The sequence below is a fragment of the Podarcis gaigeae genome (assembly GCF_964106915.1).
Source record: "Podarcis gaigeae genome assembly, chromosome: 16".
NCBI lineage: Eukaryota > Metazoa > Chordata > Lepidosauria > Squamata > Lacertidae > Podarcis > Podarcis gaigeae.
Window position 1 is genome coordinate 21833337 of NC_139693.1, and position 27069 is coordinate 21860405.

The window sequence follows — 27069 nt, forward strand, 5'->3', positions numbered from 1 at the left end:
TCTTCTTCTTCTTCTTCTTCTTCTTCTTCTTCTTCTTCGTCTTCTTAGTTAGTTAGTCGTTTAGTCGTGTCCGACTCTTCGTGACCCCATGGACCAGAGCACGCCAGGCACTCCTGTCTTCCACTGCCTCCCGCAGTCCAACCATCTCGTCCTCTGTCGTCCCCTTCTTCTTGTGCCCTCCATCTTTCCCAACAGCAGGGTCTTTTCCAGGGAGTCTTCTCTTCTCGTGAGGTGGCCAAAGTATTGGAGCCTCAGCTTCAGAATCTGTCCTTCCAGTGAGCACTCAGGGCTGATTTCCTTAAGAATGGAGAGGTTTGATCTTCTTGCAGTCCATGGGACTCTCAAGAGTCTCCTCCAGCACCATAATTCAAAAGCATCAATTCTTCGGCGAACAGCCTTCTTTATGGTCCAGCTCTCACTTCCACATATCACTACTGGGAAAACCATGGCTTTAACTATACGGACCTTTGTTGGCAAGGTGGTGTCTCTGCTTCTTAAGATGCTTTATCATTTGTTTTTCATTGTTTATCATTGTTTTTCTCCCAAGAAGCAGGCGTATTATTATTATTATTATTATCATCATCATCATCATCATCAAAGGAACAAACGCCCCCCACCCCCAACAACCAACGGAATGGAGCTCCGCCGCTTCCCTTTTCAGCCTCTAGGAGGCGGGCCAGCTTCACACTCTTCCGCCCGGCCACCTGTAGCCGCAGCCGAGGCAGCTGAGGAGCGCCTGGCATTTAACAAGGCGAGCGAAGGCAGCCAGCTCGACAGGCGGGCGCTCTCGCCTGCTGAACTCCGCGGAGAAGGAGATCGCCACCTGGCCGGACCGGTTCCCCAGCCTGTCTGCCTCTCTCTCCCGTCTTGCCTGGCTGCCTGGCTTCAGGAGGAGGAGGAGGAGGAGGCGGCGGCTTTCCTGCTGACTGGAAAAAGCCCCTTCGCCTTGCAAACCGGGAGGGATCAAAGGCAGGCGCGGCGCGGCTGCTGCGGCTGGACGCCCGTCGAGGATCAGCGCTCCATGCAGCCCGCGGACCGTCGGTGAGCGCTGCTGCAGCGGCCGCCGCCAGCGCGCCTCCGCCGGCCTCGGCATGGCCAAGAACACGTCGCTGCACTTCCGCGTGGTGGAGGGAAGGGACCTGCCGGCCAAGGACGTGTGAGTGCCGGCCCGCGCCGTCGAGACCCCCTCCTTTCCCCGCCAAACCCCTGCCGTCCGAAGCCGAGTTCCTCTCCACTGCGCGGACCCGACTAGACGGCGCCTCTTTTTGTTTTCCCCCCACAGTGGGGGGGTTTTTTTTGCAGTCGCCTGGCTCTTCTCCCTCCCCACCCAACCTCGACGGTCCTAGAAGGCGGCAGGGCTAGCAAGCGCCTCTTTTGGACCTGCACTGCAGGGGGTTGGACTAGAGGATCCTTGGTGATCCCTTCTATGATTCCATGACCGGCTGCTGGAGGGCACTGGTTGTCTTGTAGGGCCGCGGCTGTCTTGCCCCCCGACGGCAGCACTGCCGGGGCAAACTCCCGTTTATTTTTCGGGCGGGGTGGAGGTGTTGGCAAGCTCACTTCAGTGGGCAGCTTTCTCCTGGCCATCGCCCACTCCCCCGTCGTCGTCCCCCCCGTCTATGGTCCCCGATCCCCACCACTCCAGAAGGCTGAGTAGGTGGTGGCTGGGAGTGGGGAGTTCCTTCTGTTCTTGCTCACTGCGTGGGCGCGGGGAGGCAGGTGGCGACCGCTCGGGAGCGTAAGACGAGCCCCGCTGCTGGGTCACAGCGAAGGTCTCTCTTCTGTATCTCCTCGAGGGGAGGGAGCGGAGGGCTTCCGGGGGATCCAGCAGGCGAGAGGCGAGCCCGGACCCTCTCCAGCCTCTTGTCCCTCAGAAAACCGAGGAACGTCATAGATTCGTAAAGTTGGAAGGGACCCTCGGTCCTTGAAATGCAATAATATAATGCAGGTGCCCCCGACGGGGATCGAACCTGCAACTTTGGCATCATCAGCACCACGCGGCTGAGCTGTGTTGTCGGTGGCTTTCGTCCATCCTGCTGATACTGACAGAGCGTCTGCTGCTCTGCGTGCAGAAGGCTCCAACTTCAATTCGAGGCATATCCAGACTAGGGCTGGGAGGGAGTCCCTGCCTGAAACTGTGGAGAGTTGCTGCCAGTCAGTGTAGGCAGTCCTGAGCTAGATGGATCAAGGGTCTCATTCAGGAAAAGGCAGCTTTCTGCGTTCCTATGTCTTAAGGGAAGCGCCTTAGCTCAGGGGTGGAACATCTGCTTGGCTTGCAGAAGGTCTCAATGGCATCTCCACAAATTGCCCCCTGCCTGAAACGGCTGCCAGTCAGTGTAGTACTGACTTAGATGGGTTTGATTCTGTATATAAGGTATATATTAAGGAGGTTGCTCTGAGTTTGGGTGTGATTTTAATTTTTTTGTTAATGTTTAAAATAGTTGTTTTAAACTATTTTTTAATGCCGATAATCTTTTTCATATTCTTTATTGAGATATAAAAAGTAGAAACTTGCAGGGCACAGATTAAGACACAAAAAAGAAGAAACAAGAAATAGTACCCAAACAAAACAGAAAAAAGATGTTGTGTACATTACAAAAAAAGGGAGTTGTAGTTAATCAGACCTTAATCTAATACGGTATTTATAAAAATGAATTCCAAATATTGTTAAATTTGTCCCTGGCAAATCTACATTTGTACACAACTTGTTTATGTGTAGAGAGTTTGTACTTATCTTCAATCCACTGCAGATGGATTTTTATTTTTCCAGTTCATCAATATCAGTCTTTTTGCCATAGTAAGAGTCCATTCAAATTGTCCCTTTGTTAGATTCCACGTCTTGGGTATATAATTCAAAAGGATATTTTCCTCTGCAAATTTGCAGTTGTTCCGTACAGTCATACTGTATGGTCATACTGATAATCTGACTGTTTTTTTTCTTCCCCTAAACTGCTTCTTTACTCTCAAATGGTGTATAAATCTTGCAAAATAAGTGCAGAAACAACAACAACAATAATAACAATAACACATAATTGGAGGGATTTAGTTCATTATTAAAGTAGATAGTTTCCACCCCCACCCCCAAAACAAACCATATTCAAGCGCAACATTCTTCCATATCAACTCTACCATTAGAATTTAGATGGGTGGCTATTTTTTTGCTTACGATGTTTATAAGCTTTAACAAAAGTTCCTGGGCAAGAATAGTAAAAGCAACACTAGTTAAGGACTGCATTATGGCAAGAGGAAGATGTTGGCATTTAGTGGTATCTGCCTTGCATGCTGAACGTCCCGAATTCAATTCCTGGCACCTCTGGGTAGCACTGGGAGAAAACCCTGTTCAGAAATCGGGAGAGACGCTTCCAGTCAGTGCAGACAGCATTGAGCTAGATGGACCAGAGATTTGGCTCGGTATAAGGAAGTCTCCTGTGATGGGGAGGTGGCATACCTGAGTGGTTAAAGCATCTGCTTTGCATGCAGAAGGTCCCGGGTTCAATCCCCAATCTCCCAGGCAGGGCTGGGAGAGATTTCCTGCCTGAAACTCTGGAGCGCTGCTGCCAGTCAGTGTAGGTAATGCTGAGCTAGATGGACCAGAGGTCTTCCTCCTTTCTGTGTTCCTATGTTTCTAGGGAAGAGCCACAGCCTACCCTGGCGTCTCCAGGTAAGGCTGGGACAGACTCCTTATCTGAAACCCTGGAAAGCTACTGCCAGTCAGTGCTGACAACTCTGGGCTAGGTGGGCCAAAGGTCAGATGTCATACAAGGCAACTGATAGACCTTATGAATTTGTCTAATCCCCTTTGGAAGCCATCCCAGGTTGGCAGCTGTCACTATGGCCACCTGATATAAAGTCCAATTAGATCATGGGTCCATCTAGCTCAATATTGTCTACACTGACTGGCAGCAGCTCTTCAGGATTTCATACAGGGAGCTTCTCCCAGCTTGAGCTGGACATGCCGGGATTGAACCTGGGACGTTCTTGCATGCAAAACAGTTTGCCCTACCTCTGAGCCACAACCTTTCCTCAATTCTGTGCTTTTAAGGGTGTGAAGTGGAGCAGCTTTGGCAGCTGCCCAGCAATCCTGCATTGCAGGGGGTTGGACTAGATGACCCTTGGGGAACCCTTCCAACACTCTACAAGTCTATTCTTCTATGCCAGCTTCAGCACAGATTCAAACACTGCTTGGCAGGTTCCCTGATGCCACCAAAGTGTGGTTACTGAAGGGTCAATCCTGTGTCTGTTTACCATGCCCTGTTGAACACATGGACACCAACGCTTGAGTAATTATTATTATCATTATCATTATTATTAGAGTTTATATACTGCCCTATACTCGGAGGTCTCAGAGTGGTTCACAAAAAAGATCACAACATAAAGGTGTGTAATGAAGGCACCAGGCAAACTTCCTTGGGGAGAGCATTCCACAGACGGGGAGCCACTGCAGAGAAGGCCCTGTTCTTGTGTTGCCACCCTTCAGACCTCTCGAGGAGGAGGCACACAAAGATGATCTCAGGGTCCAGGTAGGTTCATATGGAAAGAGGCAGTCCTTGAGATATTGCGGTCCTGAGCTGTTTAAGGCTTTATAGGTCAAAACCAGCACTTTGAATTGGGCCCAGAAACTAATTGGTAGCCAGTGCAGTCAGACCAGGATTGGTGTAATATGCTCAAACCGTCCTGCTCTGGTGAGCAACCTGGCTGCTGAATTCTGCATTAGCTGAAGTTTCCGAAGCATCTTCAGAGGCAGCCCTACCTATAACGCATTGCAGTAATCTAACCTTGAAGTTACCAGAGCATAGACAACAGTAGTTAGTCTATCCCTGTCCAGAGGCATGTTATGTGTCTACTAAGAAGTAAGCCCCATGGACATCAGTGGGACTTACTCCCAAGTAAGTGCGTACAGCGTTGCAGGCTTAGCCTTTTTTGCCTCTGAGGTATAGGACCACAGGAAGCTGTTTTATACTGAATTGGACTGTTGGTCCATCTAGTTCAGCGTTGTCTGCACTGACTGGCAGCTGCTTTCCAGGGTTTCAGGCAGGACTCTTTACCTGGAGATGCCAAGGACAGAACCTGGGACCTTCTGTTTGCAAAGCAAAGAGGCTTCTCAGCAGCTGTTAATCAAGATAACAGAACCTCCATGTTCAGGGAAAGTGTACCTCTGAGTTATTATCTCTTTATCAAATGCATCTCGAACCCGTCTTTCAGGGCAGAAATATGGGTTTTGATGTAACTCTAAGGCACACCATGGCTTAGCTTTGGGTACAATAGCAAGCAGGGCAGCAGGAGTGTTTGCTCATTTGTGTGAAACAATGGTTTGGCTTTCTTTTCTTTTTTTTGACGCCGATCAGAAGGTTGGCGGTTCGAATCCCCGTGATGGGGTGAGCTCCCGTTGCTCGGTCCCTGCTCCTGCCAACCTAGCAGTTTGAAAGCACGTCAAAGTGCAAGTAGATAAATAGGTACCGCTCCGGCGGGAAGGTAAATGGTGTTTTCGTGTGCTGCTCTGGTTTCCCAGAAGCGGCTTAGTCATGCTGGCCACATGACCCGGAAGCTCCCTCGGCCAATAAAGCAAGATGAGCGCCGCAACCCCAGAGTCGGCCACGACTGGACCTAATGGTCAGGGGCCCCTTTACCTTTACCTATGGTTTGGCTTTGCTTTATGTACAAATCGTTAGCAGTTTGTTGAGGACAAAGGGAATTGTTGCCCCGGCGGAAGTGGGAAAGTAAATGGATTGGGACCAGCATAATTGTGGGAGCACCTTACCCCATATGCATCCACTCGATGGTTTGCATCTGCAAAACTGGCACAGTTCCAGGTGCCACACGATACTCATTGATTGATCTCTGAGTGTGGCAGCAGCTACACTTTGGAACTTTCTGCCTCTTGACACCAAACAGGTGTCTTTGCTGCACCTTTTTTCAGAGCCCGCTTAAAACCTTTTTGTTTAGTAAAAGACTATCCAGACATACAGATATTAACATGTCAATGTCTGTTCATTTTACTTCTCTTTAAATGTTTTCAACTGGGATTTTTTTATTGATAATTTTAATATTTCTCATAAAACCCTTAGAGGTTTTACCATAGTCAAGTGGTGTATATAAAAATCTTTTTAAAAACAAGTAAGATTTGCAAATGTACAATAAACAAAACATCAAGCTAAAATACATCACATGACTGCTTTTAATGATGTGTTTAAAACTAAAATAATACAAATAAACTACAGTTCCCAGGATTTTGGAGGGAAAGCCACATGCTTTAAATGTGTGTTCCGAATGTGACTATATCAGTCTCAGCATGTGAGTTGTTTTTAAAGTAGTTCTGTTTTTAAGGACAGGATCTGAACCCAGATCTTGGGGGGGGCAGGCGGCATGAAACAGGGCTTGTGTGCAGACACACACACACACACACACACACACACACACACACACACTCACTCACAATCTCTCTCTCTCTCTCTCTCTCTCTCTCTCTCTCTCTCTCTCTCTCTCTCTCTCTCTCATTCTCCCAAGCCAGCTAGCTAAGTAGAAAACTGCTGTGAGTCGGGCTCTTGGCATTTTGCTGTTTCCATGGATGTAGTGACATCTCCTTGAGCTGCTTGCTTCAGAGGCTAGCTAACAAGATTTCAGGGGAGGAGGGAACAAAGGGTTCCTCTTCAAAGCAGGGATCGGCAACATGCGGCCCTCCGGTGAATTTCAAAAGGCCACTGCCTGTGCGACACACACTGGCTCAGGGCTCTGGTAACCTGCAGGAAGCCTCTGTAGAGCAGTTGCTGAGAGCTGCCAGCGGGGATGGTGGAAAGGGGTGCCAGAAAGAGTGGGGGGAGAGGCAGGGGTGCCAACGGGAATAAAATATTGGGGGTGGTGGTGTCCCAGGTAAGCACTGCCCTGCAAAATTGATCACACGACACGGCGTGTACACACCATTTGAATGGCAATGCCTATCCACTTTGGGGTGGGGGCAGCCCCTTCAAATATTTTACTGGGGGTGGGCAAAGGGACCCAGGGCCAGGTTTAGGTTTGATGAGGCCCTAAGCTACTGAAGGTAATGGGTTCCTTTATATGTCCAGCTGTCCTTTGTCAACAACATATTGTCACTGTTTTTTTGTGTTGAATATATGCTATAGGTATCTAAAGCCATTTGCACATGTAGAATGTAGGCACCCTATATATAAAGAAATAACCAATGTTTTACTATATTGGTATAGAAAGAGAACATCCTTTCACAAACCAGTGATATTTTAGGGAGCAGGCTAGGAGGCAGGGCCCATTACTTACATCATAGGAGCCTACACAACACAAAACACGGTTGCTGTGTGTAGGTTTTATTTTATTTGTTTTTTTATCTTATATTTTGGAAATGTACATCCAGATTTTTCCTTTTAATTTTTTTGGGGGGCCCCTAAGCTATAGTTCGTTTAGCTTGTACGTAAATCCGGCACAGAAGGGACCTTGGGCCCTAAGAGTTGGCTCCTCTTGGGACAGGGAGAGAGAGAAAGAGAAGAACAGAATGAAAGGGGTGTCACAGAGAGGGAGAAGGGGGGTGTCAGAGAGACAGAACGTGTCACACACACAGAGAGAGAGAGAGAGAGAGAGAGAGAGAGAGAGAGAGAAAGAAAGAAAGAAAGAAAGAAAGAAAGAAAGAAAGAAAGAAAGAAAGAAAGAAAGAAGTAGCAGTCCTGTCCACTTTTGGCTCTGCCCACCTCTGCCCACTGTCCCATTCACTGTGGGTCTGCATTCCCTAACACGGGTCAGCAAACTTTTTCAGCAGAGGGCCGGTCCACTGTCCCTCAGACCTTGTGGGGGGCCGGACTATATTTTTGGGGGGGGAAATGAACGAATTCCTATTCCCCACAAATAACCCAGAGATGCATTTTAAATAAAAGCACACATTCTACTCATGTAAAAACACGCTGATTCCCGGACCGTCCACGGGCTGGATTCAGAAGGCGATTGGGCTGCATCCGGCCCCCGGGCCTTAGGTCGCCTACCCATGCTCTAACAGAATACCACTGAGGGAATGCAACTCGCAACAAGAGAGGAGGCAAATTGAGTTTCCCACTCCTGCTTTAAAGGACCAACCACTTAAATGGCACCAGCTCCCTAGAACAGCCAAACACTTGAGATGTTCTATTGTAGTGGCTAAGAGACAGAACTGCCAAGGCAGGGAGTCTTGCAACTACCACAAGCCTGCTGGGATTCTGGGGCAAGATGCCCCTCTCAGCCTCAGCCCCTCCTTTCAATATGGGGAAATAATAACACCAGCTAACATTACAGGGTTGTTGCGAGGACTGCAACCAGAAAATGCAAATATGTATTCATAGTATTACAGTGGTACCTCGGGTTACATACACTTCAGGTTACATACGCTTCAGGTTACAGACTCCGCTAACCCAGAAATAGTACCTCAGTTTAAGAAATTTGCTTCAGGATGAGAATACAAATTGTGCTCCGGCGGCGTAGCGGCAGCGGGAGGCCCCATTAGCTAAAGTGGTGCTTCAGGTTAAGAACAGTTTCAGGTTAAGAACAGACCTCTGGAACGAATTAAGTACTTAACCCGAGGTACCACTGTATTGGGTTGTATATCCAACATTCATCTTATTCAGAGAAGGCGCACTGAGGATAATGAACCCAGCTCACTTCAGTCCATTGTTTCCAGTGGGTCTACTCTGAGTAGGCCTTAGTTGCATATTATTAATTTCTAAGCTACAGTCCTCTTTTTGAGCAGCGATCTTGCCTAACCCCTTGGAGTTCAGGAGACTGAATTAAGTTACTATTATTAGTTATCAAGTTACAATCCAGGCTGATATTAATCTATAAATAATAGAGGGGGCGGAGAGGTTGGCCATAATGATATGTTGCGCTGCGATGGCAGCCAGTGAGAACTCAGCCATGCATGTGGCAATGAGGCTGGGAAAAGAGGGGCATTTTGCATTTCCCCGATTTGTAGCTCTCTGGCTTCTGGGTGACTTGCGCTGAATTTAAAAACAAACAAAGAAAAACTGCAGGAATGGACACCTCCAGAGATGAGAAAACACCAGAGGTGATGGCAGAATTAAGCATTCAAGGCTGTAGCTTCAGGTGCAGCATAAGAACATCAGAAGAGGCTGCTGGATCAGACCAATGGCCTATCTAGTCAGTCCAGCATCCTCTTCTCACAGTGGCCAACGAATTGCCTGTGGAAAGCCCCTAAGCAGGATTCGAACACAGGAGCCTTCTCCCCTCCTGTGGTTTACAGCAACTGGTATTTAGAAGCATAGTAACTGTATCCAGCTGTGGAGGAGTAGCAGCCATTAATAGGCCTCTCTTCCAGGCATTTGTCTAATCCTTTTTTAATGCTGTCCTGGCAAATAGAAGGGGAAGAAATGGAGGCAGTGAGAGATTTTACTTTCTTGGGCTCCATGATCACTGCAGATGGTGACAGCAGCCACGAAATTAAAAGACGCCTGCTTCTTGGGAGAAAAGCAATGACAAACCTAGACAGCATCTTAAAAAGCAGAGGCATCATGTTGCCAACAAAGGTCCGTATAGTTAAAGCTATGGTTTTCCCAGTAGTGATGTATGGAAGTGAGAGCTGGACCGTAAAGAAGGCTGATCGCTGAAGAATTGATGCTTTTGAATTCTGGTGTTGGAGGAGACTCTTGAGAGTCCCATGGACTGCAAGAAGATCAAAACTCTCCATTCTTAAGGAAATCAGCCCTGAGTGCTCACTGGAAGGACAGGTCCTGAAGCTGAGACTCCAATACTTTGGCCACCTCATGAGAAGAGAAGACTCCCTGGAAAAGATCCTGATGTTAGGAAAGATGGAGGGCAGAAGGAGAAGGGGGCGACAGAGGACGAGATGGTTGGACAGTGTTCTCGAAGCTATCAGCATGAGTTTGACCAAACAGCGGGAGGCAGTGGAAGACAGGAGTGCCTGGCGTGCTCTGGTCCATGGGGTCACGAAGAGTCAGACACGACTAAACGACTAAACAACAACAACGACAAAGTCGGTGGGCATCATTGCCATTTGTGGGAGCCAGTTCCATTGTTTAACTATGAAGAAAGACTTTCTTTTATCTGTCCCGAATCTTCTAACATTCAACTTCGTTGGATGTCCATGAGTTCTAGTGTTATGAGATAGGGAGAAATGCTTTTCTCTATCTATTCCCCTCCCACCCACGCAACGCTTAATTTTATAAGCCTCTGCCATGTCACTTCTTGCTTGCCTTATCTCTAGATTAAAAAGTCCCACAAATGCTGCACATTTACTCATTTGGGAGTCTTTCCATCCCTCAATTGCTTTGGTTGCCTTTTCCAACTCTGCAATATCCATTTCGAGGTGAGGCGACCAGAACTGTAATACAGTGGTACCTCGGGTTAAGAACTTAATTTGTTCTGGAGGACCGTTCTTAACCTGAAACCCGAGACACCACTTTAGCTAATCGGGCCTCCTGCTGCTGCTGCACGATTTCTGTTCTCATCCTGAAGCAAAGTTCTTAACCCGGGGTACTATTTCTGGGTTAGCGGAATCTGTAACCTGAAGCATATGTAACCCAAGGTACCACTGTACTGAGTTAGATGGGCCAAAACATCAAACATTTAAAACTTTCCAAAACAAGGCTGCCTTCAGCTGTCTTCTAAAAGTCAGATAGTTGTTTATTTCCTTGACATCTGACGGGAGGACGTTCCACAGGGCGGGCAGCACCACCAGGAAGGCCCTCTGCCTCGTTCCCTGAAACTTCACTTCTCGCAATGAGGGAACCCCCAGAAGGCCCTCGGCGCTGGACCTCAGTGTCCGGGCAGAACGATGGGGGTGGAGACGCTCTTTCAGGTATACTGAGCCGAGGCCGTTTAGGGCTTCAAGGGTCAGCACCAACACTTTTAATTTTGCTCAGAAACGTAAAAGGTAAGGTAAAGGTACCCCTGCCCGTACGGGCCAGTCTTGCCAGACTCTGGGGTTGTGCGCCCATCTCACTCAAGAGGCCAGGGGCCAGCGCTGTCCGAAGACACTTCCGGGTCACGTGGCCAGTGTGACATCGCTGCTCTGGCGAGCCAGAGCTGCACACGGAAACGCTGTTTACCTTCCCGCCAGTAAGCGGTCCCTATTTATCTACTTGCACCCGAGGGTGCTTTCGAACTGCTAGGTTGGCAGGCGCTGGGACCAAGCAACGGGAGCGCACCCCGCTGCGGGGATTCGAACCGCGAACCTTTCGATCGGCAAGCCCTAGGCGCTGAGGCTTTAAGGGTCAGCACCAACACTTTTAATTTTGCTCAGAAACGTACTGGGAGCCAATGTAGGTCTTTCTGGACCAGTGTTAAATGGTCTCGGCAGCCACACCCAGTCACCAGTCTAGCTGCCGCATTCTGAGTTAGTTGTAGTTTCTAGGTCACCTTCAAAAGTATCCCCATGTAGAGCACATTGCAGTAGCCCAAGCAGGAGATAACTAGAGCTGTACACATAATACTCCAATGTGGTTGCACCATAGATCTGTATAATGGCATTATGATACTGGCAGTTTTATTTTCAACGCCCCAGATCTGAAATGAGTGGTCCTCCTGCCTGCTCCATCCTGTGGAACGACCTTCCCCCTGCCTTGTGTCAAGTAGCAACCAGCAGTTGCGTCAGATGCCTCATAAAGACTTATCTCTTTGGCCTGGGCTTTTCATGACCCGTAAGATTAGACTCTGATTTATATGTGCAAATCCTCTGAATTCATTCTTTTTATTTGCTTTTATGCTCTTTTATTGACTTTACGGCTGTATTTGCGTGTTAACGGATATTGGTTCTTTGCATTGTACATAGCGCATGCTGATTAGAGGGGTTTTCAAACTGAGAAGTGGTTTAGAAAGGCTTTTAAAATAAATAAATGGCCACTAGCCATGGTGGCAGGGACGTGGGTGGCACTGTGGTCTAAACCACAGAGCCTAGGGCTTGCTGATCAGAAGGTAAGCGGTTTGAATCCCCGTGACGGGGTGAGCTCCCATTGCTCGGTCCCTGCTCCTGCCAGGCTAGCAGTTCAAAAGCATGTCAAAGTGCAAGTAGATAAATAGGTACCACTCCGGCGGGAAGGTAAACAGCGTTTCCGTGTGCTGCTCTGGTTTCCCAGAAGCGGCTTAGTCATGCTGGCCACATGACCCGGAAGCTGTACGCTGGCTCCCTTGGCCAATAAAGCGAGATGAGCGCCGCAACCCCAGAGTCAGTCACCACTGGACCTAATGGTCAGGGGTCCCTTTACCTTTACCTATGGTTTGGCTTTGCTTTATGTACAAACCGTTATCAGTTTGTTGAGGACAAAGGGAATTGTTGCCCCAGCGGAAGTGGGGCAGTAAATGGATTGGGACCAGCATAATTGGGGGAGCACCTTACCCCATATGCATCCACTCGACGGTTTGCATCTGCAAAACTGGCACAGTTCTAGATGCCACACGATACTCATTGATACCCACATGAACTGGAAGCTGTATGCCGGCTCCCTCGGCCAATAAAGCGAGATGAGCACTGCAACCCCAGAGTTGTCCACGACTGGACCTAACGGTCAGGGGTCCCTTTACCTTTAGCCATGGTGGGTGTGTTCTGCCTGCATGGTGTGCTGGAAGCAGCGATGCTTCTGAATACCAGTTGCAGGAGATGATTGGGATCTTGTGCTCAGCTGCTGCTTGAGCATCTGGTTGGCGACTGTGAGAACAGGATGCTGGACTAGATGGGCCATTGGCCTGATCCAGCAGAGCTCTGCTTATGCTCTTGAATCAATCTGTCCCTTCAATCTCTCTCCCCACCTGGCCATATACTGTTCCCAGGTTAGGGGCGTAGTGTGGAGGGGCAGGGGGACTATGGCCAACGGGTATACAATTTTGAGGGGCCGCAAACCAGGAACCCTCACGCAGCTGCCGGCTTCCACAGAGACTGGTTCTGCTTTTTAAATATTTAATTTATGCCTTTCAATTTCATACATTTCAATCATTTTAACATTTCAAAACTTGACTTCCTTCCCCCTCTTTCTGCAGTTCCTGAAATTTATTTTGTAATATTTTCTGCATATCCATATTCACTTAATTTGCTCCTTTGTTCATCTCCTGTAAATATATACTCTTATAAAACTGCAGGCTATTATAATAATCCTGCCAATGTTCTTACCTGTTTACAGTTTGTTTGTAAATATTCAATAAACCGTTTCCATTCTTTTATAAAAAGTTTGTTACCTTGATTTCTTATTTTTCCGGTAAGTTTCACCATTTCTGCATATTCCACAAGTTTTTGTATCCATTCTTCTTTTGCTGGGACTTCTCATAGGGACTGGTGCTGCTGGATTGTTTTCTCATCCAAAGGTTGCCCAGAATGGAATGTAACTCTTAGGCTAAAAAAGACCCCCTCCCTCAAATTTCTGCTCTCCTCTGTAGGTAAATCCCATCAGAATTTTCAGTGGGCACCAGTACTACTGCCACCCATGGCTGTTGTGGCATTTTCGAAACCAGTGATGCCCCCAACCGACAATTATTATTATTATTATTATTATTATTATTATTATTATTATTATTTGCATTGGTGTGTGGAGAGTTTAATTCTCATCCATGTTTCTGCTTTGCTCTCTCCCAAAGCTCCGGCACCAGCGACCCTTATTGCATCATCAAGGTTGACAACGAGGTCGTGGCAAGGTAAGTAGAGGCTGAGAGGACTGGAACGCCCACATCTCTCCAGTTTTAAAGATTTCCCAGATTTAGAGATTTCCCCAAAATGTCCCTAAACACTGCCAGCTTTCCTCGTAGGAGCGTTGTTCCCTCCATCCCCTTGATAATTTTGGTTGCTCTTTTCTGAATCATTGAACTCAGTATCTCAAGCCTCAGGATCAAAAATATTCGTGGAAGAGGATCAGGCTTATTCACGGCAGCAAAACAGTACCTCCATGTTCGAAGGCAGTCCTGTATAGCTCTTACATGCCACACACTGGGCACAAATAGTGGGCTTCCCAAATCCGGCTGGTCACTGTTGTTTTTGGTAGAGGACTACAGTATAGGAAATTTTGGTCCAGATGTTCTTATGACTCTTCTTGTTCTAAGATTTTTCTGACTATCGTTACAAATGTGCTCGAGTCTGGACTGTCCTTTGGCAACCTGATGTCCTCCAGATGTTTGGACTAAAACTCCACCAGCCAGCTGTGATGGGAGTTGTAGTTCAGAAAGGCCGTGCTTGGTGGGGCTGATGGGAGTTGTAGTTTGAAAGCATCCAGAGGGCACAAGGTTGGTACCAGCTCTGGAAGGCTTGCCAGCTATGACCTCTTTTTGACGGAGGTGACTTGGGCACTGTACTTTATGCTCTGGGAACTTCCGGGCTGGATTATCGAAGCCAGATTACTAGCTGGGGTTCCGTTAGGTTTCATATAACCCTCTTTTAGAACAGATGCACTGGTTGGCATTTTGTTCCAGGCCCAGTTTAAGGACTCAGCTACATTAGTTAAAAAACAGTGTTTTGTATGCATTATAAACATGCAACACCAGATGGTGCTGGTGAGCAAAACAAAAATCTAAGCAATTTTCCATAGCGTTTTTTCCCTTTTGTTAGAATGATTTGATTTCTGACTTATTTATAGCAGGATCCCGTCCTCCCCAGTGTAGCTCCACCCCAAGCAGCTCATGCTAGTGTTCAGAGTCCTAAATGACTCAGGCCCCAAATATCTGAAAGACTGCATCTATGCTGACAGACCCTCCCAGGTGCTGAGATGGGCAGAGGGGGTATATTTTTGTGATTGTAAGTTATTTTAAACTGTTTTTGATGTTGTGTTTCAATTTCACAACTGGCCCTGGGGCCTTGGGGTGAAGGGCAGGCAAGCAGCAGCAGCAGCAGCAGCAGCAGCAACAACAACAACAACAACAACAACAACAGGGTCTGGACTCTGCTTCCCTTGGGGAAAGCATTGCTCTGTGAAAGCTTCTCATTGTCAGGCTTCCAAATCCAGGCTTTGTCCATGACGTGTCCCACTTAAAGCCTGAGCCGAAAATTAAACTCCCTTCCATGGGGATTAACGAAAACAAGGGGTTGTCCTAGGCAATTAAGGCAGATCTGTGGCAGTTGGTGCCTGGTTGGCAGCCGTGGGGCAGCCTCCCTGGTTGCCAAAGGAGAGATTCAGATGTGCCGTTAAAAGGTGAGTGCTAATATCCACAAGGAATGTTAATCCGCCACGAGGTTTTCCGCAGCTTAATGTTTGAGAGCAGGAGGCCAGACATCTCAGTTGGGATTTTTGCTTGTGTTATTTTAAGGGCCCATGGACCTGCACATAGCCAGGGGAGCAGGTAGCACTTCCAGGGAGACTAGATAACGTTGTCTGCAAGGAGACTAGATAACGTTGCATTAAAGCAAGGTGCTATTTTTTCTAGAATAAGAGATGCTGGCAATCGCCATGAACGCCTCCCTTGTTCTCTTTTAATGTCAATGGCACCTACCTGTGAGGTGTTGGAACTGAGTTCTGGTGAGTTCTGGCTGAAAAAAAGCCCTTGTTATCCCACCTAAGACGAGCCTCTGTATCAGGCTGATGGCCCATCTAGATTTTGTTAGCTCTGTTTGCGGGGAGTTTAGATGACATTGGCCATTTAGCAAGTCTTCCTCCTGGTTTGTGGGCAGGAAGGTTAGCAGACCCTCCAAGTGTCCCTATTTTCCAGGGACATCCCAGATTTAAAGAAGCTGCCCCTGTTTCTGGCTTGATCCAGGAATGTCCCACTTTTCCTTAGGACATCCCTATTTTCATTGGAGAAATGTTGGAGGGTATGGAGTTAGCCGACTCACCGAGCCGTCTGAAGGCAGCCCTGGATAGGGAAGGTTTTTTTTTAAAAAAATATTAATGTTTTATTATGTTTTTATATATGTTGTAAGCTGCCCAGAGTGGCTGGGGCAAACCGGTAAAATGTGTGGGGTATAAATAGCAAAATTATCATTATGGATTGAGACGTCTTTATTTTCATCGGAGAAATGTTGGAGGATATGGTTTAGATGAAGTTGCACCAAAGTCAGGATGCATTTGTTTAAAGCAGCATGGTATATGTTTCCCCAAAGAATTATGGGAGCTACAATCCCCAGAGTTGATTTAACAATCAGTCCCTCTTCCCAGGGAACTCTGGGAGTTAGAGCACTGGCCCATCAAGCTTAAAAAGGTAAAGGTAAACGTAAAGGACGTAAGTTCAGTCATGAACGACTATGGGGTTGTGGTGCTCATCACACTTTACTGGCCAAGGGAGCCGGCATTTGTCTGCAGACAGTTTTTCTGAGTCATGTGGCCAGCATGACTAAGCTGCTTCTGGCGAAACCAGAGCAGTGCACAGAAACCCCCTTTACCTTCCCGCCGCAGTGGTACCTATTGATCTACTTGCACTTTGACGTGCTTTCAAACTGCTAGGTTGGCAGGAGCAGGTACCAAGCAATGGGAGCTCACCCCGTCGCAGGGATTCGAACCGCCAACCTTCCGATTGGCAAGCCCTAGGCTCAGTGGTTTAGACCACAACACTCTATACTCACTAGCACCTGCTCTCCAGGGTTACAGACAGGGGGTCTCTCCTAGCCCTTCCTGGAGATGTCAGTGGCCGAACCCGGAACCTTTTGCAGGCCAAGCAAGTGTCCTAACCACTGAGCTACAGCCTGTCCCAAAGGCACTACGTACTTTGGGATTTTAAAGGGTTTTTTTTTACAGGTCCTGATAGCTTCTATTAGCACCATTTACAGTATTCCTTCATCCTCCACTTTCTCTCCTGTGGAATATGTGGTAGGGTCACCATACTGGCAGCCTGTTAGCATGATTGACAGCTTGTCAGCCATTTGACATTGCCCAGTGCCCAGAGGTGTTAAGGAACCCTGTGCTTGTTTTCCTGGGCTGGATAATTGGCAAAAGCCTCAGAGAGCTTCAGGCTGTCTGATCCGTCCAGCCTTGACACACCCTTCTCATCTTATCCTTCCTCAAATATTTGATCAAGAGCAAACTGACAACATTTTAAGTGGCTTGAAGACAGAGCAACATGGCTCTGTAAAGATTTGCTCCTTAGGATGGTGAACGATTAACCAGGTGGTTGAATCAGTCCCTGGCTGTGCTGAGGGGTGGGTGGGGGGGAGAGATGAAAGACATATGAACAGAAGAATAAGAGAAAGCCAAGGTGGTGCAGTGGTTAGAGAATTGCACTAGGACAACCTGGGAGACCAGGGTTCGAATCCCCACTCAGCCATGAAGTTCACTGGGTGTGACCTTGAGTCAATCACTGCCTCTCAGGCTAACCTACCTCACAGGGTTGTTGTGGGGGTTAAATGAGCTCCTTAGAGAAAAAGCGGGATATAAATGCAATCAGTCACTCAGTCACTCAATCACCCACTCAATCACTCAGTCAATCAATCAATCAATCAATCAATCAATCAATCAACCAACCAATCAATCAATAGTCTACTGGATCAGGCCAATGCCCCAGCTCATCCAGCATGCAGTTCTCATAGCCACTGATGGCCTTCTGCTCTGCAAATTTGTCCAGTCCTCTTTCAAAGTCATCCAAGTTGGTGGTCATCACTGCTTCCTGTGGGAGGGAGTTCCATAGGTTAACAATGTGTTGCATAGAAGGCATTAAGCACCAACGGTCCTTCTGGGCAGACTCCTGACTTGACCACCCTCTCCAACAAAGTGTTCCCTAGTTAGCTCTAAAAATGGTGAATAAGAACGAGAGGAAACACGAGAGATTAGAAACTGATAATCTGGCAATGCTTCCTGTATAAAATTAGGTGTATAAAATGACACATGACGTGGAAAAAAATGGATATAGGGAGAAGGTTTTTCTCCCACTGTTAGAATACTAGATCTTAGGGACATCCTAAATGTTGAAAGATACAGGACAGACCCGCTTCACACAGCAGAACTCGTACCCACACAAGGTGTCGCGATTGGCCTCCAACTTGGAGGCCTTTAGAAGAGGGTTGGACCATTTTATGGAGGATGAGGCTCTCTGTGGTGACTAGCTGCTGCAACTATATTCTCCACCCACTGTTGGAGGCAGTATGCATCTGAATACCAGTTGGTAGGAATTCTAGGCGAGGAGAGAATTACTATTTTACTTACTATATGTAGGGTTTGGTGTCAGGGTTGCTTGTGCAGGTTCTTTGCTGCTCGCTTGTGTTCCTTTGGTGGTGAGAGAGGTTGGGGTTGGCCTAGGGTGTGGTTATTCATTTGTGGTTGGCTGTGGTGGTCTTTGTTTTCATGTGTGAGTGGGGGGGGGGTGGGTGTTTTGGATCAGGTTTGCCATATTGATTTGTATGCTGTTGGTGGGTTTTTGTCGTTGTCTTGTTGGGCTGTGTATGCGATAAAGGGGAGCCATACCGGGGTGAAGGAGTCTTCTTCTATTTGTCCCCGTGTCAGTTTCAGTTTATTGGTTAATAATTCTAGTAGGGCTGTTTCCCATACTATTTAGTACCATTGGTCCATGCTTACTCCTGACAGGTCTCCCCAGTGTCTGGCTATGATGCTTCTGGCTGCTGAAAGTAGGTGGGTTATGAGTTCTAATTTGCAGGTTTCCTATTAAGGCAACTGTGAGAACAGGATGCTGGACTCGATGGCCCCCTTTGGTGTGATCCAGCAGGGCTCTTCTTAGTGTGCATATGGTTTTAGTGCTGTTTTGCTGTATTTTCACGGTATAAGCCATCCCAGACTCTGTGGTCATCATTTGATGCCTTTATTTGTGTGCCTCCTCCATGTGAGGTCCAGAACGGGGCCTTCTATGCAGTGGCTCCCCATCTGCAGAATGCTCTCCCCAGGGAGGTTTGCCTGGTACCTTCATTATATATTTTTAAGCATCATGTGAAAAAGTTCCTCTTCAACCAAGCCTTTGGCTGATTCATATTCTACCACCTTTTAAATGTGTCTGTGGGAAGTGTGTGTTTGTGGGGGTATTGTTTTGCTGTTTTGTTTTTCTTATTTACTGTATTTTATTCTGTGAACTGCCCTGTGGTGTTATAATGAACGGCAGTCATCTTCTTCTTTGGCGATCACTCGTCGCCAAGTAAGATTGTCTCCCATAATTACGGTTTTAACAGTGAGTCCATAAGTAACCATGGAGGCCAATTCTGGATCCACACGTCCTTCCACAATGAAAGGACAGTATATAAATCTAATATATATATATTTTAAATAAAAAAAATACATTTTGCCCATAGGTTTTATGTATATCATTCTGGGCTCTTTTGAGGGAGGTTGATTAATTAACAATAATAACAAGTAAAATTATTATTATTATTATTATTATTATTATTATTATTATTATTATTTCACCCACCTTTCACCCCAAGGTCCCAGGGTGTGTTACAACATTAAATCACAAGATTAAAAACAACCTGCAGCTACAAAAATAGAGTGGGAACATACATATATATATATATCAGGCATAGGGAACCTTTAGCCCTCCTGATGTTGCTGAACTACAACTCCCATCAGCCCCAGCAAACATGGCCAGTGGTCTGGGATGATGGGAGTTATGAGTTCTGCAACCTCTGGAGGGACAAAGGTTCCCCACGCTATATATATACTTGAGGATCTGGGTTCCTGACACCTCAAAAGACTGCCACACATCCAGTGTTGACCTCTTCTCTGCTTCCCCTCTGCAGAACTGCCACGGTGTGGAAGAACCTCAATCCTTTCTGGGGGGAAGAATATACTCTGCACCTTCCAATGGGGTTCCACAACCTCTCCTTCTATGTTCTGGATGAAGACACCATTGGGTAAGTAGGGGAATGGGCACCAGAGAAGGTGGGTTGTAATGGGCTGTGTATGCAGAAGACCATTGTATTTTGAGGAGGTAGGAATAATACCCAGTAGTGATGTGTGGAAGTGAGAGCTGGACCATAAAGAAGGCTGATCGCTGAAGAATTGATGCTTTTGAATTATGGTATGGAGGAGAGTCTTGACAGTCCCATGGACTGCAAGAAGATCAAACCTATCAATTCTTAAGGAAATCGGCCCTGAGTGCTCACTGGAAGGACAGATCCTGAAGCTGAGGCTCCAATACTCTGGCCACCTCATGAGAAGAGAAGACTCCCTGGAAAAGACCCTGATGTTGGGAAAGATGGAGGGCACAAGGAGAAGGGGACGACAGAGGGACGAGATGGCTGGACAGTGTTCTCGAAGCTACGAACATGAATTTGACCAAGCTGGGGGAGGCAGTGGAAGACAGGAGGGCCTGGCGTGCTCTGGTCCATGGGGTCACGAAGAGCCGGACACAACTAATGACTAAACAACAACAGGAATAATACCCAGCAATACCCCAAGCGATTCTTCGCTATTACCCTGTTTGGAGAGGCTACGATGGAAAAGACCTCTCTAGGCAACTGTATAATGGTGATAGACTACAAGAACATGTTTAAGAGGCTACTGATCCAATACAATACAGTGTACCTCAGGTTAAGTACTTAATTCGTTCCGGAGGTCTGTACTTAAACTGAAACTGTTCTTAACCTGAAGACCACTTTAGCTAATGGGGCCTCCTGCTGCTGCCACGCCGCCGGAGCACAATTTCTGTTCTCATCCTGAAGCAAAGTTCTTAACCCGAGGTACTATTTCTGGGTTGGTGGAGTCTGTAACCTGAATCGTATGTAACCTGAAGCACATGTAACCTGAAGGTACCACTGTATTTGAAGGTTTCAATATTCTCCCAGGGAAGTTCTGCTCTAATGTCTGTCGTTTATCTGTCTACATGAGCTGAGATGGCTCTTGACTCAATGCAGATCAAACATCTTACAACTGATAAAGGTCAATGGGTTCTATCAGGCTCAGCGTGATTAGTGTACGTAGTCCATCTGGTTGCCTTAAGACATATGACAGAATAACACTCTCTTGTTCTTGGATTTGAGGAATGCATTTCCTGAGCCCCTTAGGGTAGGAGTCACTAATAACTTCCCTTGTAGCATTACTTTATGTTTATTTACTCATTGCATTTATATTCCACCTCTCCTCCAAGGAGCTCACGGTGCCATGCGTCGTTCCCCTGCCCCCCCTTTTTGTCTTCACGACAACCCTGTAAGGCAGGCTGGGTTGAGAGCACAGCGATGAAATCCTTTCGGCAGACTCCAATAAAACCACCTTTACAAATCTCTTAAGAACAATAAAATAATTCACTGGAGCTACAATTGCTCTGTAAGTGACAAGCAGGGTAGATAAAAATCAATGGTTATTTTTTAAAAAAATCAGATTTTTTAAAATTTGTTTTTTTCTTCTCTTTTGTTTTTTAAAAAAACAAATTATTGGAATTTTATTTACAACATAACACAACCCCACCCCACCCCCAATACACAAATCCACCCACATTAAAAATCTGAAAATTATGTTCATGTTCAGATTTTTAAAAATTTAAATCAGATTTTTTTAAAATTTAAATCGGATTTTTAAAATTTAAATTGGTTTTTTAAAATAAAATGCTTTTGGAGGAAAAATCTTTCTAAAGATAGTTTTCTATTTACATTACATTATAGTCCAAAGGCTGTTCATCAGGAAATAAGGATTTGTTTTAAGTTTTTCATGTTTGCTAAAACTCAGTCTGTTTTATTTTAAAAGAAGTTTAACCACATCAGTTAACAAACATGGATACATTTGCTATAATGTTATTGCTTTAGTTAAATAAATTGTTTAAATTGTTATTAAGGAAATTATTATTTTTCTCCTTCCAATAAAGTAGAGCAGAAAACTTGTCCAAATATAAACAGTTAACTTATTAAACCTCACAATAATTTCAGAATTATCGGTCTATGTATTTCTAATAGTATAACCAAATCAGTAATTTTTTATATAACTGTAAAAACTACTCTGAAAATTTATTATTCAGAAAATGAAACCTTCAACTGGTTGTAAATATTAAGATTATACTAGCAATGGGTCTTTCTGTAAAAAAAAGAAAGAAAAAGATTTAAATCAAGTCTTACTGACTAGTGATTTAAATCAAGTCTTATTGACTAGTGATTTAAATCATTATTGTGAGGTGGATCTTCAGTACTGGCCCCGACTTGGTGGAACGCTCTGTCACAAGAGACTAGGGCCCTGCGAGACTTGACATCTTTCCTCAGGGCCTGCAAGACAGAGCCGTTCCGCCTGGACTTTGGTTTGGACTCAGTCTGACCCTTATGTTTCCCTCCCCTTATGATTTTGATCTATGGGCTACTTTTAAAATGAGGCTGCATTTTAAATTGTATTTTAACCTGTATTTTGAATTGGTTCCCCCCTCATTATATTTTTATTGTAATTTTACTGGTGTTAGCCACCCTGAGCCTGGCTCTGCCTGGGAAGGGCGGGTATAAATAAAATTATTATTATTATTATTATGCAATGAAGCTCACTGGGTGACCTTGGGCTGGGTGCTGTCTCTCCGCCTCACCCCCTGGAATGGTTTAACTCTGATTAACTTAGTGCAAGGGCCACATTCCACTTGGGGAAACCTTCTCGGGGGCCACATGCCAGTGGTGGGCGAGGCCAGTGGCAAAAGTGGGCGGGACCACAAAATTTACCTTTGTATAGTAGGCTACTTTCCCCCCCGCACTCACCTGCCCCTCTCTATCCTCCGCCCAGGTAGGCAAGAATCATTTTGTCAAGAGATTGAGGACACATTTCTGGCTAGGCCAAAAAGCACAAGGATGGGGCAATGCTGGTCCGATGGAGTGTGTGTGGCTAGGGATGGGATGTAGCCTACGTAGCTACTAGCCACTGGTAGCTTTTCTGATCCACCAAGGTTCCCGTCGCCCCAGCGAGGCAATGGCTCAGGTGAGACTGAACAAGGTAAGGATGTTAGCTGGTGTTGATCACGAACAGGGTAGGTTCAGGACCCTGGACAGTACCGCAGGTTCTGGCCCAAGGATTTATTGTCCCTTCAATCTGTGTGTATCGAAGGACATTTGCTGGAGTGAAGTGTAACGTACGAAAATATTAGGAGGGATTTGATCATTTTCTGTTTGCTTTGAAACAAATACAAGAACCATTAAATAATATTATGGGAAGTTTGGTTGCAAAAAATGCATTATATTAAGAGAAACAGCACATATAAATGAGAGCATGGGGGGGGGGGAATTTGCATGGAAATGCTGGTGAGTTTTCATCGAAACCTTAAAAAAATTAAAATTGCACACCGATGCAGAAATGCCAAGAACTGGATTTAAGGTTGGCGAAATGAAAAATGGACCGAAACCCAAAACTGACTGATTAACCCATTCCTGCTGTGGTGGAGTTGGGGGCGACACGGGGAGCTGCCTACCTTGACAACCTTCAAACCCTCTTGGATGGGCTGAATGGGATGCAAAGCCTTCTCTGTGAGTGGAGACCCTCTGCCTCTGTCTGCTTCTTCAGGGCTTTGCGTTGCTCTGGAGAGAATAGGCTTTTTTTGTGGGCCGCCTCCTGGAGAAGAAGATGTATTGCATGAGAAGGACTAGGAACAGGTGGATCCATCTGTTTCCTCCCAACGCCTGTTTTGAGTTCGTCTGTTCAAAAGCCTTGTTTCCGCGACAACAATCTGCATTTTCCCTACCCATTGGGCAGTATCCAGATAACTTGTTTGGTCAGTGCTAGGATTTAACCTTGGGCAATGGAACTTTCCCCATTTTCCTCCCCGTCCCTGTAGGCCCCTTACTCTCTCCTAGGGGTCCCCTCTGTGGGGCAGATCTGGGGGAAGGCATACAAAGGGAAGTTCCATTCTGCAGACATGATTTTTTTCACTGGTGGGATGAGGTACGTAGCACTACAGTGGATACAGGGGATACAACACAGCCCTGTTTAGGGAAGCTTTTAATGTTTAATAGGTTATTGTATAAGGAAATCAGCCCTGAGTGCTCACTGGAAGGACAGATCCTGAAGCTGAGGCTCCAATACTTTGGCCACCTCATGAGAAGAGAAGACTCCCTGGAAAAGACCCTGATGTTGGGAAAGATGGAGGGCACAAGGAAAAGGGGACGACAGAAGACAAGATGGTTGGACAGTGTTCTCGAAGCTACGAACATGAATTTGACCAAGCTGGGGGAGGCAGTGGAAGACAGGAGTGCCTGGCGTGCTCTGGTCCATGGGGTCACGAAGAGTCGGACACCACTAAACGACTAAACAATAGCAACAGGTTATTGTATTTTATTTTAGTGTTCTGTTGGAAGCCACCCAGCCAGATGGGCGGGGTATAGATAAATATTATTATTATTATTAGTAGTAGTAGTAGTAGTAGTAGTAGTATTCCCCACCACCACCAAATAGGCATTTTTGTATGTGTATAGGCATTTTTAGATATGTGTGTCTGTGTAGGTTATATCTATCTGTCAGATATTGCATTGCAGAATTCAGCGGAGTGCAAAGATGGAAGGGTAACTGTTCCACTCTGCAAATTAGTCTGGGAAGGGCAAATGATTTGCTTAAAAATCAGGGTTGCACAAACTCCACAACAACCCTGCCAGCTTCCTGTGCTCCTCTTTCAGTCCCGTCGTATACCATTTCTGTTCTTTGTCTCCTTGCAGGCATGATGATGCCATCGGCAAAATCTCCCTCAGCAAAGACTTCATCTCATCTCACTCTCGGGGTAGGTGCCAGTGGGCACCCTAGTGGGAAGGGTGACCAATGGCTGCGGGGGGGTGGTGGTGATGTTGTATTGTGTTTCCTACTATTTTTTGTTGGGAGCCACCTAGAGGGGCTGGGCCATCCCAGACAGATGTGCGGCATGCAAACAAGAAAGCAAACAAACATCAACAAAAACAAAACAAAACAAAACAAAACAAATGTTGATGCCAACAAACAAACAAACAAATGTTGTTAACAGATAGAAAAATCCCTAAACTGTCTGCCAAGACCGTCAACAATTTTCATATGGAAAGGGATATATATATATAGAGAGAGAGAGAGAGAGAGAGAGAGAGAGAGTTCTTCTGCAAACTTCTGCTGTCCCACCCCCCCTCCCTCCAATGCAGGAATTGACAGCTGGATCAACCTGAGCCCTGTGGATCCCAATGAGGAGGTGCAGGGGGAGATCTCGGTGGAGCTGCAGGTGGTGGAGGAATCCCACAAGAGGGTGCTGTGCTGCCATGTCATTGAAGCCAGGTAGAAGAAGGGTTTTTTCTGTGTGTCCTCCTCCCCCTCTTCCCTTTCTAGCTCAAGAGTGCATCTCAAGCTGATACAAAGTGAAGGGAACGTTCTTTCATGTGTGGTGGACTTGTAAAAGGGTAAAAGAGTTTTGGGAAATGATCCATAATGAATTGGAAAAAAAATGTTTAAAAGTACTTTCCAAAAAAAAACCCAGAGCCCTTTCTGTTGGGGATATTTCAGACTGAAATTCCCAGGTGTCAAAAAATGTTATTTATGTATGCCACTTCTGCAGTCCATGTTTCGTTAGCCCAAAAATGGAAAGCGAGGGAAGTACCAACCAAAGAAGAATGGTAACTTAATTTGACAGAATATGCACAGCTTGCAGACTTAACATATAGAATAAGAGAACGAATAGAATAATGGAAAACGTTTATTGAATATATGGGAAATAACTGTGTACAGCTGAAAACGCTTAAATTCAACAGTGTAAATAAGTTTTGATGGATGCAATACTGGAATACTGAATGGTGTAGTTTCTTTAAAATATGCAGGGACTTATGATATGTAAAATGAACCATGGAAAGAGGAGAAGGGAAGTCATTGATATCTTAAGGATGTAAAAATTAGTACTTTAAATTGTAAAATAGAAAACACTGTATGTATATATATATGTGTGTGTGTACACACACACACGCACACACAAACTGTCTGTCTGTCTGTCTGTCTGTCTGTCTGTCTGTCTATATGAGAGAGAGAGTGCATCTGAAGCCTGGGGATTATTTTCTGGATATATACCCTTCACAGGCCCTGTGTCAGGCCCTCCTTGAGAGCATCTGCTTGCATGGAAGGCTTCTGTTGTCACACCCACACCTTACATTTAAACTAAGCGCTATTATACTTCAAAGAGCGCCTTCCTCAATATCAATCATCTTTATCCTATGACTGGCAGATGAGGCCTTGTTGGTGCTGCCTGCTTGCTGCTGACCCACGGCAGGGCCTTCTCAGTGGGGGCTCCTCACTTGTGGAATGTCCTCTTTAGCAAGGTGCGCCCCGTCTCCATCCTTACTAACTTTCAGGGTGGATTTGAAAACATCCCTGTCGACTCAGGTATTTGATGGCTGAAGGATATTGTTCCTGGCCACTCCGAGATCACTGGTTGGAAGGGAACTAAAACTGCTTTTTAGAATGCTTTTGCTTCGATTTAAACTGTGCATCTGTTTTCCTCCCTGAGCTCAAGGTGGCATGAATGGTTCCCCCCCCTTCATTTAATCTCCACAACAACCCTGTGAGGTAGGTTAGGCTGAGAGACAGTGATCACCCAGTGAGCTTCATGGCCAAGTAGGGATTTAAACCCTGGCGCTGTGGGTTAAACCACAGAGCCTAGGACTTGCAGATCAGAAGGTTGGAGGTTCGAATCCCTGTGACGGGGTGAGCTCCTGTTGCTCAGACCCTGCTCCTGCCAACCTAGCAGTTCAAAAGCACATCAAAGTGCAAGTAGATAAATAGGTACTGCTCTGGCGGGAAGGTAAACGGCGTTTCCGTGCACTGCTCTGGTTCACCAGAAGCGGCTTAGTCTTGCTGGCCACATGACCCAGAAGCTGTACGCTGGCTCCCTCGGCCAATAAAGCGAGATGAGCGCCGCAACCCCAGAGTCAGTCATGACTGGACCTAATGGTCAGGGGTCCCTTTACCTTTACTCCCAGGTCCTAGACTGACACTCTATCCACGATAATACATTGGCAGTCTTGACAGTCATGACATCTCCCCAAAGAAACCTGAGGGAAGTGTAGTTTGCCCTGCACAGAGCTACAGTTCCCAGGATATTTTTTTTTGGGGGGGGAGGGGAAAGGAACATGCAAAAAAATTACCGGTAACTTGCCTGTACATTTTGAAATGCATATATAACTTTAACTTAGTGCAACATTGGATGCAACCCAAAAGAAACAGGTTTGGAAAATGTTGGGGTGGGGTGGGGTGGCTGTTGTGGAACATCTTTTTTGATGATATATGCTAGATTTTTAAAAATTAAAAAGTTGAAAAGCTAGAAGAGAGCTTGGAG

The 27069-nt window shown here is 46.2% G+C and overlaps 1 protein-coding gene across 2 annotated transcripts in view; it reads left to right on the plus strand.

Moving 5' to 3' along the window:
• The first annotated feature begins 706 nt into the window (after positions 1-706).
• The window catches only part of RASAL1 (RAS protein activator like 1), a 66712-nt gene continuing 40349 nt past the window's right edge, over positions 707-27069 (plus strand). For both annotated transcript variants that reach the window (XM_083717127.1, XM_083717128.1), the window contains exons 1-5: positions 707-1156; positions 13570-13626; positions 19586-19699; positions 24449-24510; positions 24896-25025. In XM_083717127.1, the coding sequence (XP_083573253.1) occupies positions 1092-1156; positions 13570-13626; positions 19586-19699; positions 24449-24510; positions 24896-25025 (428 nt within the window). In that variant the 5' untranslated portion in view covers positions 707-1091. The remainder of the gene's footprint in view (positions 1157-13569; positions 13627-19585; positions 19700-24448; positions 24511-24895; positions 25026-27069) is intronic.